At 36.1% G+C, this 14,297-nt stretch overlaps 1 protein-coding gene across 2 annotated transcripts; it reads right to left on the reverse strand.

Annotated features, from left to right (window-relative positions):
• Positions 1-1,780: 1,780 nt before the first annotated feature.
• LOC131769044 (tachykinin-like peptides receptor 86C) lies at positions 1,781-11,611 on the reverse strand. Of its 2 annotated transcripts, none has more exons than XM_066162032.1 (2): positions 11,540-11,611; positions 1,781-4,309 (listed from the first exon to the last, which is right to left on the reverse strand). In XM_066162032.1, exon 2 carries the CDS (start codon positions 4,301-4,303, stop codon positions 3,215-3,217), a length of 1,089 nt encoding a protein of 362 aa, XP_066018129.1. In that variant the 5' UTR covers positions 4,304-4,309; positions 11,540-11,611; the 3' UTR covers positions 1,781-3,214. The 2 variants fall into 2 exon arrangements, with proteins under 2 accessions (XP_066018129.1, XP_058940763.2); XM_059084780.2 differs by lacking the exon at positions 11,540-11,611 and adding an exon at positions 4,635-4,771.
• Between the last annotated feature and the right edge of the window lie 2,686 nt (positions 11,612-14,297).

The following is a 14,297-nucleotide window of genomic DNA, read 5'->3' on the forward strand; positions in this document are numbered from 1 at the left end:
GAAAAGATGACAACTTTTTCTATTATTCGAGACAATGGAAATTCTTTCAGCCTTTCACTGTACGTAATACCTGACCTAACAATGGCTTGGATCTTTGATGCTCATAGAACGTAAATTTTGAAGCGCTTTTAAGGTTAAAATATAATTTTGCCGTTGTCAACGGAGCTAAAACAAAAACAACAAAAAAACAAACAAAAAAAAGAGAAAGAAAGAATAACCTTTCAAATAATTTTTAATCCATGTTCTCTCCCAAAATCAAAGTAAGAAGTATATTTGAGCAAGATTCGGCACATTAAGTGGTCAACCTGGTATAAAGTGGCGTTGTATATCATTTCATTCGAATACTCCTAATTTGTGGAACCCGTTTTAAGTGGTCACCCCACCTTTTCCCGTGGGTGACGGCTTAATACAGGTTCAACTGTATATACCAATGATTGTTTTACCCTTTACGAGTGCCTATACCAGCTTTACCTATACCAACTTTTGACGTCCTTGTTACCGTTGCCCATTCTCTCGTAGAGTTGTAAAAGCAGCATCACCCAGAATCTGTCACGTTTATCAGCCGTGGTCACGGCCGGCCCGTAACCTTGGGAGAGCAGCGTGGTCGACGATCTCGAAATTTACATCTAGGTTATCTTGGTGTTTCAACCAGAAACTTGATTGTCAGCTTTTACACCAATGGAAACTTTTTTTCGCAAGAATGTCTACCGCACACTAAAACCAACAGCTCGATCGATAACGTTTGCGTTTATTGTGTGACTCGCTGCAAACCCCCTAAGGCCGACTTATTAACCTGTGTGGCTGTCCCGTAGAATATTTTTCTTTTACGTTTACTGTCAATGTTATAGAATAAAAAGCATTTTTTTGAGGTTATCAGGTGCTTATCTAATTTTGTGATTTTTAAGACCATTATTTACCATTACGGTTGGTTTACGGAGAGAATGTACCGACCAACAGCTTTGTTTACAATGCACCGATTAATAGCATTTCCTACGTAAATAAGATAATTGCAAAGACTTATTAGGATGAATGCCGACCACTGCCAAAAAAAATTCGATCAGTACTCTTTGTGAGATCAGTTTCAAACGGTGGAAAAGAAGCTGGGGGAATATCGTTTCCTCACTGATAAAAGTTTGTCCTTGAAAGTAGTTATTCAAGCAATGAAAAACGCTCTTGTGTCACGCGAATCTATCCAAAAACAAATCCATTACAAATGATTTTGTCGATAAAACGACGAGGAGGTCATCATTATGGGGTCATAATGTAGAGCCAAATTTTCCCTAAAAGTCGCAATTTAGAGGAGCGTGATTCCCTGTAATGACCTGAGTGTACAACATTCCCTTCCCCAGAGAGCATGATCTTCCTTTTTCTTTCGTCTCTGTCATGTGCAAAGATGAAAAACTTCTAGTTAAGTGTTTTTAACAATAATCTTCAAACTTTGAGAGCTAAATACAAAACTAAGTAAACTTAAGTATAAGAAATTTGTATAACAAAAAATGTCAGGGACAAAGAGTACCTAAAATTAACTCGTATTTTACGTAAGCCCTTATGATAACTAGCTTCGGATTTTTCACTTTGAGTTATAAATTATTTTAGAGCTGTCAGATATTACCTCAAACTGTAAAATCGTTGGGTAAGATAGATCGACCGTGGGAGATCAAGCATTACTCATTTTCTTAACCGCTTGAACAGATGAGGAATCGAGTGTGCGATAAACAGGACAAGCAGAAATACGTGTTTGATATGATTTATGGTGTCAAAGAAAGTGGTGATACAAAATTGGAAAGGGTTTTATTTACAATTAATAATCTCTTTCAAAGTGCATAGATATATCAAACGGAGAATTCAAACTTCACGCTAAAGCTAAACAAAGCGAAATACAATAATAATGCTGTTATTTACAAATTAATATCCCTCCCACATGCTATATTTCACTGTTGCACTAATCATCTCCAGGCTTTATGTGCAAGTGTCGAAAGGCAAGGTTCACTACCACTACATTACTTTAATACACGAGTGTTCCCTGATACATCTGCACTTTTCAAAAAATGAAAACAGGCTGACGTCGGTTATCAAGTAAAGCCAACATGTTATCATCAGTGTTATAGAACTCTGCGAGAAAAGTTGTCGCAAAGATCCAATATAAAATTTAGATTTCACCCTTCCTCATGTGAGGTCTCGGTTCCAGCGAAACCTTTCAATTTAGTTATAAATTATTAATTAAGAGGTGTTTCTTTCCAATATATGAAAATAAAAACAGATGATTGTAAAATTGGAATTTCGCTCGGCATTAGTAAGCGAACAAAATTTAATTTGTTTCATTCTTTTCTGTTCAATATCGCTGTGGAAATTGGAATCAGACTATATCTAAATGCTTTCAGCGGGGGTAATTTCCATAAACCCAAGTTGTCAACAAAATCACGGTAACATTTTATCATCTATAGTAAGACCAAGAATTAAACATGCCATCAATTTAAATACCGGAAGGATATTCATTCCTTCCTGCATCCTATTAAGTTCTTTACCCAAAAAAAGAAAGAGATTACGACAAAATTAGAAATAGTCGCGATTCCATGAAAACCACGGGTACGCCTGGCATTATTGTCTTTACTTTCTTCTTGACATATTTTTGAGGTTCAAGTGAAGGCACACTCCTTAATAAGGTTATCTCATAAAATCATCATGAATTGTTCGACTATTGACTAAAAAAACGGACGGTGTTTCCTTTAAGGCGGCTGATGCTGGATCCGGCTGGCCTTTCATCAGTTATCTTTTTACTGATCAAATAAATACAATCAATTTAAACTCAAATTTTGACTTTTCTTCTTCTAAGACAAGAATTTGATATCACGACGTTTCGAGGTCAGATTAACTTTTCAATTGAAATCTAAGTTACTCTTCAGTGTCAGCACTGTGTTCATCACAACCACATTTTACGCACCAATGAGATTAATTAATTATTCATTTAATTTCGGTGGTGCTCATGAATACGTGTTATTCATGTGTAGCACTAAGAGAGAACAGCGCAGGAATAGTCTTCCAAAACTTCGAAACGTTTCATATGTCACATTAGCATCGATTAAAACGATTTGTCAATTCATTTGGGCTTTTCAGCGACCTACAATCAGCTGTAGCTGTTCGCTGAAGCAAAAGAAAAAACGAAGCAACAGAAAAACGTGCTATTACAATCAGATATATACGCACAGCACAAGTTTTACCATGTACCACCATTTTCGGCGGCCCCCAGATTTTCTAACTGCTTTATCGTCGTTCGTTTTGTCAGTGGTATTTGTTCACTTTTATCATTCCAGAAATTTGCAACACATTGAATAGTTGCTTTTCTTAGTAATTCTCGAAAATGCCGACTATACATAAACCATACCCACGGATTTATGGCGCAGTTGACATGAGCCAACCAAAAGAAAGACAACGGAAGGGAGGCAGGGAGACGACAATAACTGTCTGGGTCGAATGATCTTAGCAAATGGTTGACATGGACAGGTAACCAGCAGATTGCAAAAATTGCAACTATTGCAATGATCATGCGTACAACACGTTGGTTCTGCTGAACAATTTTTGAACGAGTATTTTTCCCCACAGGCAGTTCACTTCGTCGATAAATTCTGTATGTAATAATAGTATAACAAAATACCATAAGAACTAAGGGAAGGAGGTAAAAGACGACAAACTTTGCCATCTCTTCGATCCCCAAGATCATAAGGTGCTTCTGTGGGTTTTTACTCCATTTCCTAATGCAATGACATTTGCCATCTGTGCCTTGTTCAATTCTAAAAATGTACAAATACGGGATACAAAATAGTCCCGCTAGAACCCAGATCAGCGCCATGGCGTATTTAATACCTTTCTTCGACAGTGGCCTTATAGTCGCGTGTGCTGCCATGAAGCGGTCTAATCCCATCACGACAACGGTCAAAATGGAGGCTGCTACGGAGAAACCCACAGCAAAGTATGTTATCTTGCAGGTTAGCTGTCCAACGATGCCCGAAATCCAGAGTCGTCCAACCGTCAAAAACGACATAAACACTAGAGAAGCCGATGAAGCATTCATGATATCTGCAATCGCCATGTTGATTATTAAGAAGTTGAAAGGAAATTTCCGCCTCGATTCTTTGTCACCGTATACAACTCGAATCAAGAGAGAATTGCCAAAAAGAGAAGAGAAGAGCACCAAGGCAAACCCCATGATCACCAGAGTTTTAGTGGTGTTGCTTGCGCTTTCAATGGCGCATTTGGTGTGTAATTTACCAGTGATATTCGTTGCGGAGTCATTCGTGGCGTTCATTTCGACCTGCATAAGGTAAAATCAAAAGCGATAATTGAAGAATCAATGGTAGACTCTGACAACTGACATGACGAACAAGTCCAAATTCACACATTCTTAATAAGAACATCAATATAGAAGCAATTAGTTACAGCTCTTTGGACGACAAAGTTATCTCCTAGGAGAAGAATTTACATTTTCTTTTTTTATCGCGTGCGATAAGTGGTTTACAGATTTGCCGTTCTATTACCATCCTTGCCTGATTACCAATCAAGAGCCTCCGCTCTGCAGAGATATCATTGTCGCTAATACGTCACAAAGTCGCAAAGTTAAAAATATCAGACCGGTTTACCTCTGTGAAAACTGTGCATGTCGTTTAATCGAGAAACTTCGGAACCTTTCAAAATTGACTGGTCCGCCAGTAAGTCATCTTGAGTTTTCGTTGTTTGGTAAACACTAAGAATGATCCACCTGACCCTGTCTTTTCACGATAGCGAACATCATTAATTAATTCTGCCGCTAATTCACAACCTGACAGACGGGACACGCTACGCTGGTATTAGAATATAAGAGAGAGTGAAATTAGGGAGGAAAATGTAAATTACGGTTGATGCAGTTCGCTAGCGATAAGATCTTTACTGACAAAAAAAAGCTTTTGGACCTATGTTGATCATTCTTTCTGAAAGACTTGTTTCAAATGGCCTCCGGTTAAAACCACTAGTATAAAACTCATTTGAACTGGACTGTGAAATGCTTCTCTTAGGCAACGTTACTTGCGATAATGCTTTTAAGAATACACATTTCTCTGAAGTCGCGAGCATGATTTAATGAGTTCCGACTTTTTTGACCTAAACAAGCAGCCGGGCGTAAAGCAATAATATCAGAACAATTCCTCCCACAAAGTGACAAACATGTAGCTATTATGAAACTGTTGCTACCCTCTTTTGTTTTGCTATCATGAGTGTTTGTCCACTCTTTTATCAGGAAAGATCCTGCTGAAGAAGACATTAATAAGATTGATTCAGTTGTTGTTTCGCTCTCAGTGCCTGATTTTTGTAATTATGAAGTTCACATTTGTTTTGTTTCGATCGATAGACGTCATCAGACTCACAGATGACAATTAAGTTACATTTTCTTGCGTTTGAATATATTTAGATATGGTCCAGTATTTTAAGCTGTGCATGACTAACTTGTACGAAAATCTAGCGCTAACGAAGCTGAATTAACTGAAGAAGAAAAACTTCTCACCAATTCAGACAAATCCGTTCTAAGATTAAGTTTAATTTTCTCCTTTCCGACCGAGAGGCTTCATAGAATTTACTATTAGTATTTCCATCAAGATCGGCGAAAATAAAACAAAACCCGTTTAATTTCTGAGACGTGGAACAAACATGCTTCTGGAAACAGAGCTTCATGGAGATTAAGTGTTTCCATCGCCAACAATTTGATGGGAGGATGTCGATTGTTATTGAATTTCATTGTTTGATAAAGTACTCTTTCAACTGCAGGATATAAATTGATTTTGATGCTTAAAGCACTGAAAGCCTCGATCAGCCATTTAGAACTTCTGTGTCAATGTGTGTAACAAGAATAAAAATTTGAGTGAAAAGAAAGGGATTAGAGAAGGAGATTTATTGAAAAGTGAGATAATAAAAAATACATTACTTACAGGGTTTGCGACTGCAATAATAACAAGGGAATATAAACCTCGCGATACAAACAAAGATGTCAGCTAAAATATCGATTTATCGTCATGCTTACGTAAGAAAACTAAGACTTCAGTGATATTTTGGCGAAAAGCTGTTAAGATCCTTGAAATTACAATTATTGCACACCTGACACTATATAGTTCAAGTTATAAACCAATTTTTAAATGTTCATCGTTTCCTGTCTCATAAAAACCTTGAAAAAATATGATCTGAATAAACAGGTTAATGTTAAGCAAGGATAGGCCCTTCCTGTGTAAAGACTACTTATCTTTCAAAGCATCTTGTCATAAAGATATTTCACCTAATTTTTTACAGTACCAAAAGCTAATTGATAAAATCGCGTTTTAAAAGCACCGCTTGACTTCCTTTAAAATTGAAATTTTACCTGACTAAGCATTTTGCTCCTTTTCCTAGCATTCATATGAAGACAAAGACTACGTCTAGCTTGTTCCAAAGACCAGTTAAGAGCGATGAAAGTAAATACAGAAGACAAAGAATAATCAACTAATTGTAAAAGCTCTGCTCAAAGGTATAGTGGAACGAGACATAATGAATAGTGCAGGCAAACTTTAATTATTTTTAGTTCATCTGTTTCTCCAAATAGTAATAATAATGATAATAATAATTTACATTTCTAAAGCGCTAAAATTATAAAAATATTCTAAAGCGCTTTACAAAATATTCTATAAAAATATTAAAATGATTAAACGATAAAATATGAAAAATATAGAAATGTTTAAAAGTATTAAAAATGTTAAAGCAAATTGTAAGCCAGCTTGAACAGATGTGTCCTAAGCTTGTGTCTTAAGCAAATCTGCTGTAGCTAAATATAGGTTTGCAAGTTCAGCTTACACATATAGACCATCGTTTGTAAGTTACGTAACAGGTTTGTGTCTTCAATTTTTCCAAGTTAAATTCAGTTCGGCCCATGGCTGAAAAAGCCCTCGAGGGACATTAAGTTAAGTGCCTGTGTGTGTATCTCTTTTCTTGCTTCAATTATAACTCCTGCAGTAAAAAATCCGGTTTGGAGGAAAGAAATCGATCCGGATGTCTTTTCACTCTCTGTCATTTCTAAAAATGAACTATTATCTTGTTTATTGTGCTAGGCTGTGCCAAACTTTTTGAGGTGTTGAATTTTACGAGCGACGATGAAACTTCTGGAAATGTTGCAATTAGACTGGATTGAATTAAAAGACGATAAACAAAAGTGTTTTTTTGAAGCACATCCAATACGCTCCTGAAATAAACGTTACTGGCAGCATTTGCAACAATGTCGGTGAAATATCGAAAAAGTTTCAAATTGCTTTATTTATGAGTTAATTAAGGCGTCGGTGGAAAGGAGGTAAATATATTTCAGAAATTCGGTAACTTTTCTTGTAAATTCTATAATGCAAGGTATAAAAATGGAAATTAGGAAGAAGAAATGCGTCACTTGAGGAAGCTGTATCTGGTTCGTTCCCATCACTTAATTTTGACATAAGGCTCTATGATTAAGTTCCATGAGAGAAGATGTCAAACAATTTGCATAAATATTGAAGTGACGCAGAGAAAAAGAGTAAAACCAAAGAGAAAAATTAGGATGTTTAAGGTGTCATACTCGAATTTTTAGCGAAAATGCCACTTACCACGCTTTTAAGGAGAGGAGTTCGGTGCATCGAGACAGGATCGACAGTTTTGCAAGTGATCTGTGGTTGAAACATTTTGAGCCCTTTGAAATTTTATAAACGAATACATAAGATAATAATTTATCGCAGAAATTAAATAGGATTTCCTGCTAAAAGATTTTTACACCCGCATCTTCTCTAAATTTGTTCAAAATTGACGGTGCACTCTCAGGAAGTTACAAGTACCATTTTGTTATCCTTTTGAACACGAAAATATCCACGTCATCTTGATGCATTAAGTGCACTTGCCTAAGAAAACTTTTTAACGACGTTTCAAAAAAACGAACCGTGTTCGCATCTTTAACCCTTTAACTCCCATGAGTGATCAAGACAGAATTTCTCCTTACATTATCAATACAATATCAAGCATAGAAGAGATGAGAATATATATATGTTATTTGCCGGCTTGGAGTTCCGTATGGTGAAAAACTGTGACCGAGGTCACAGTTTTTCACCATACGGACCGACCCTTAGCCGGTAAATAACATATTTATTTTTTTTGAAACTTGACGAAGTTCTTTCCAAAAGAACCCGAATGATTTGGGACTGTAAATACGGCAAGATCTTCCATAAACTGAACAGTTTTTGAGCGAGTAAATGGTAGTTGAAATAGAGGTGATGCAAACTCAAGAGAGATGCCTCAGCGAAACATTTCCGTAACGATAATTTAAAAGGCTTCCAAACAAACTTTGAAACATTATTTTTACAAGTATCTGTCACAATCTGACACCTGTCGATTAGAGAGCGCGTAAGTTAAAAAAAGCGTAAGAACATTTGAAAAACAACGGAACTAGTTTGGCAAAGACTGTCACGACAACGTTTTCTTCAAAAAAATTCAATGATCTAACGGAAAGTATTATTCACTCTCATCGATGATTCATTCATGTACGAAGATTTACCTCTATTCACTAAGTAAGCGGCGAGGAAAGTAATTGTGAGTAAATTCAAATTTTTTATTTTGAAGTTGTGAGAGTTTGCTCGTTTGTTTGCTGCAATGGCGTGTGTAAATCTGGTCTTTGCTTCACAAAAACTAAATTCGAATGGCACACTCCAACGAGACACAAGGCGATTTAATGCGGCCTTTTCTCAAAAAATTCCTTCAGTTTCTGTTGTGCAATTTACGGTACAAATGTTCAAATTGAACGGACTTGGAAAGACTCACCGAGAGCGTATATTTGTTGTATAACTTAAATTAAAACTTCACTCGCTCTTTAACTGTGAACAAATTGCTTGAGAAAATTCAGGTATTAAATGAATGACAGTTCCATCGTTCAGTTTAACTGTAACCAAATACCTCACGTTTTAACTTTTTAGGTACTTTTTGTAAACGATTAAAATTAATTGCAGACGGTCTTTAGGCCGCTTGTCAACCAACGTAATGACACTATTATTTATACAAATTCATTCTGAAACCAATATTTTTCTGTCAACCAAAGTGATTTGAGTGAGAGAAAAGAGAGGATTCATAAGTTATTCATCGGCTTGAGGTAGTGACCGACGTGTTTGCTTAAAAATACTGCCCAGCCGGAAAAACGAGATATATTTATAAAGTAAAAAAATCAATTAGGGGATAATTGAAATAATATGATAATTGTTTCAAATAGAATGTTTTATAGCCAGAAAGAATAATAAACTTGAGATCCATTACAACAAATGGAAACCCCTCCTTCAACTGATAGAACAATAGCTGAACTAATTTATTATTTATATCTATACGCGATGCCTTTTTTTATTTTTTTATTTTTTTTTTATTCTCGTAGTCCAGTGTAGTGGTATTTTCTTTGTGTAATAGAGTAGTGTACTGTAAATTTATGCATGTAGAAATTTGTGATGTATCTTGCGTACTTGTAAAAACCGTAAAAACCCAAAAACAAATAAAATACAAAAAAAAAAATTAGGGGATAATTGGCTGATCCAATACTAAATTCTCTGAACTAACATTATAGGAATTGTATGGCAGACAGTAAGGAGAATTGCTAATAAGATCTTGGGAGTTAAAGGGATAAAGACCATCCTTTGTAATTTTACCCTTGACAATCTTAGTTACAGCGAAACAAATATTACTTATCAATCAACCAAATGGGTTGCAAGCGTTTCTTTCTTTATATCCATTTTGGTTGTAAGAATGTTTTAATGATAACCTCATTAAAGGTTACATCTATTCAAATATTCCCAGCTTTGTATTAATTCAATTTAATATCATGTGCTTGGGAAAAACAAACAACACGACTTCTGGAAAAGACAAGATATTGGCATGTTTATCGTTTTTTAAATGCGTACCATTCCAAAAGCTGATATTAGGCAAAGGAAACAAACACACTTTTTGTGCTTCCGATTAAAATTGTCATTGTCATTACCGAAACGAAATCCTGTGCCTCCACTAGGGCTATCGCTAAATTAGCATTTGATATCAAATGCTAATTGATATAGGAGCTAAAATAACAAGAAGCCAAGAAACTTACTGAATGGTACACTGAAAGAGCACTCATTTTAGAAGATTTCCTGCGATAACTATTTCAAAATTTCGTAAATCCTTGTCCTGTTTTTTTTATTATAAAGATTCGAAAGTTGCTTCAAACTTTCCACTGCAGTTCGAACAAAACAATTGTAGTTGATTAATTATTAACTACAGTTAAAGCCTCTGCATGGGCGAAAAAAAATAAACTGAAGAGGTTAGCGTCATGTAATATACCTTGACCTGTACTTTCCACACTATTCGGTGCATCCTACTAAGTGCCTTTCCTCTACGAGGTGGCTTATTGTTTAACTTAGATCATGACCCTTTTATAAACCGACCTTCACGGAAAAGTTCCGGCTGACACAACTAAGAGCCATTGTATCAGTATTCAAAACGCCATTGGGCAATAAGACGAGACAACGGAGAGTGCAGGTTTCGAACTCTTCTTCGGTCGGGGCAATTATTTTTGAGATTCTGCAATAACATAGGCCTCCTCTCGACATTCAGTGCTGCTTAGTGACACATAAACCTTTATTCGTTTACTCAAAGAGTTGTTTGTTCACTTGGACCTGACAAGAAATTAAACAAATTGTTTTTATATGTAAAATTAACCTTCACCTGTGCCGTATCAAGAAAATGATTCAATAAAAGTTTCATATCCAGGGCTCGGTATCCTTTTGAAAATCGCTTAACATTGAAATGTTCGATAATATTTGGTCGACCGAATGATGAATAAAATCAGCATTACCGTCAAATTTTTAGATAGCATAAATCAGTAGCTCATTAAAAAATCCATAAGTCCATATAAAGGCAAAACTCTGACTGGCTTCAGTATACTAACATGAAGATACTACTCCCATGACATACATACAGCTGCATTCAAAAATTCAGTGATTGGTTTCTGCCAGCGATTGTTTCGAAGTATTAAAGCACGAGTGTTGCATTTGCATAGTCAACGCTGTGATGATAACAAAGATAAAAATTAACCAAAAAGAGAAATCTTTAAAGCCACTATCACGTAAAAAAAAAAAGTAATCGTTAAAAAAAAAGCTATTGATGTCAAGTGAATGCTATTTTCATTTTTCCATAATAATTTTGAGTATAGTTTACCTCACGCTTCAGTTTCATTTAATGTTTTCCTTTTATCGAGGTGATGTTTCCTCTCCTGGATATTTTCACGTAGCAGCTGTCGGGGTCTGAACAATATTTTTCTTTCTTATAACGTCCACAACCCAAAATTTACAAAAATTATAAAATTGTAATTGAAATATTGACATCGATTAAGATCGAACCATAGTAAAGGCCTTGTATGAATAAAGAATACTAAAAACTTTTGTCACCTTCAGTGCTAATGAAGTTCTGCTGGTAAAATGGCCGAGAGCGTAATAATAAGCATCTAACTAAGATAGAACATATTGCGTCGTACCTTCTGCAACGTTCCTCAGCCTGAATTTTGAACGGCGGGTGTTGCGACTGTAAACATAATGTCCACTCTAAGGGACTTTTCACGTTGAAAGATAATTGCGTTTGTTGTTAAGCAACTTACCTTCGATTTAAATCCTACCGCTGTTCCCTACAGCGACGCTCTTTTGTATCTCGAGCTTTGTTAATCACTGATTGCAGACAACCCATTCGTACCCTCTACGCATGTCCAAAACACTTAAACTTCTCTATTTTCTTATTTACATCACAAATCAGTCAAGCAAAGAAGTGAGAGAATTTTCGCGATAACTGTCAAACTGTCTGAATCCCCTTTTTAAACCCGATATTGTCGCAAATTCCTTTGGAATTTCGGCCGGCTGTAGCAATAGATGATCACTCTGAACAAAGTAAAACGGAAATCATTTAAATGTAAATTAAAAGATAATTATAACTACTCGCATTTTCAGAACAAGCTTACTTTTTTTCTAGAGCTCGTCATTATGTGAACTTTATTCTTCAGCTGTCATGGGAGTCTGTGTTGCTACTGTCAAGGAGCGCGTGCTCACACGTGACTGGAATCGAGCCTATGAGTGGTCAAGAAAGTATATCGCTGTATTACGTCGCTATGTCAAACCCGCTCTTAATCTTTAAATTAGTACTTTTTTTCTCCGTGCTCAAGTACATTGGTTTACATTTTTCAAATTTACTAGTTTCTTCGTGCAAAATTCACAAAGAAAATAAGTTTTGATCAGGTCAGAAGTAACTTTCTGCAAGTAATTGATGTTCTGTATTGATACCAACAACTGGTCATGCATGCAATGAAGACATATTGCATTTTTGTACAAACTAATTGCGATTTCGAGACGCTAATCCTGCACATTATTGGAAGCTGGTTGGGATAATATATATTTTCAACGTGGCAAGTGTCATGCGGTTTAGGAATAAGTTTTGTATCTCGATCCGGCCATTATGGGATAAGTGAAGGTGTAAACAAATTAGTTTATACCTAATGAAAATTTCTCTCAGCGAAGGTATCCATGGCGGCAGTTTCTCGAGTACAATGTTTTAGAGCCATATATGGCATTTAACCTCGAAAATTAGCAAATTTAGAAAGAAATACAAATTCACTAAAAGTCGATTCACCGTAAGCTTAAGGCCCGAGAACCAACTGAATCGTGTAGTATCCAGCTTGGATGTACTTTGTCGGACACCGCTTTGAGAGTAATTTTAGGATATTGAGGTGTGAGATGAACAAATTCGATCGATTCGAACGAGGGATACCGAGTTTCATTTCGCTTGTTTGAATGAGATGCGCGTTCATTCCAATGGTCAGAATTCAGGCTTCCTCATCTGCTAAGGTGATCTGTTGAATAAAATTTTGCCGAAATTACGAAAGTGATTCGCCTGCGAAAAAGTGCTAGCTGGAAAGTACAGTGTACAGCATTAAAAGATAAAAAAATGTAGAAGATAATCGTGTTCAATACTAGTGGAAGCAAAACACTCAGTAACACAATAAATGATAATTAGAAGTGTGAACATTATTTTCATCTTTGTTGGTACTATACTTTTTCTTGAATTCGGGAGTTTTTTAATTCGAAGTCGCTCAAAACTTCTTTACGATTGACTTAGAAATATAAAACGAAAAGATCGACCTCGGTTTCCCTTGTCAATGATATTATCACATAGAAATTATGTTTATTTGATCAAAGGTTCTTGGCTTCGTTTCAGTATAGTGAATTTGAAGCGATACCGGTAGATGTTGGAGATTAAGAGAGGAACTAATTTTGGTGCCTCGTAAATTTCCAAATTTTTGCCACTCACATGCGACAAAAGTGAGACGACAATACCGTGAAATATTTTCGTCTGCTTCTTCTACAAAACTATAGATGTGTGGATCGAGATACTGGTGTTTAATGCTGGTATTGTGTTTTGAAACAAGAAAATAAATGAGGAAAACGTTCCGTCCCTTCAGCATTTTGGAAGGTTTACATGTTGACGAATGTTTCAAATGACTTTAAAAAGGAATGGCTTTTCAAGGCTCAAATTACCTTCCGGTTCATTGCATTGATCTTAAAGTGATATGAATCTTTATGACTTTTTTGCTCAAATTATAAAGATTTTATTTACAAGAGATATCGCGCCCTCTTGACTTGCCGACAAACGATACCGCTTTGGTTAAGCTACGTTGACTGTACATTCACCATCAGGCACCAAGGCGAAATTGACGCATTCCTCCACCACCTCAACGAAGAAAACGCTGATAAGAATTTATCAGAGAAGCCGAAGAGGACTGTAGACTTTTTAAACAAAAATTTCCTAACAAGTCGTGACGAGAACACACAACGATCAGTTTTCAGGTCAGCCCAACACCATACAAAGCCAGACTATAAGAAGTCTAGCGAGAGGCATGCAACTAGTTTGCATCTCGCGAGACAGCTCATTCGACAAAAACAAATACCTTAACCACGTATTTTCTATGAACAACTACAACGACGACTTCATTAAACGAAAGAAGTATATGAAGGTTTCGCCCAACTGCACCTTCGACCCCTACCAGTTCGCCCCACCTCAACTAATGCAGCTCATCAAAATCAACGATTTCGCTCCCACCGACTCGCCCACAAAATCTCCCAATTTTTTTCGTTACGACAGAACTTGTTTTCATTTTCGGAAAAAATTAAAAGTTTCTTTTGATCAATATGCAAATCAGTTGACCGCGAATCCATAGTTAAAGGCTATCAAGTGCAAAATTCCCAGCTGTG

The sequence above is a fragment of the Pocillopora verrucosa genome, chromosome 1 (genome assembly GCF_036669915.1).
Source record: "Pocillopora verrucosa isolate sample1 chromosome 1, ASM3666991v2, whole genome shotgun sequence".
In the NCBI taxonomy this organism is placed as follows: Eukaryota; Metazoa; Cnidaria; class Anthozoa; order Scleractinia; family Pocilloporidae; genus Pocillopora; species Pocillopora verrucosa.

Bases quoted from the DNA above. Each gene is read 5' to 3' on its own strand.
- LOC131769044 (XM_066162032.1), bottom strand. From the start codon at position 4,303: ATGAACGCCACGAATGACTCCGCAACGAATATCACTGGTAAATTACAC.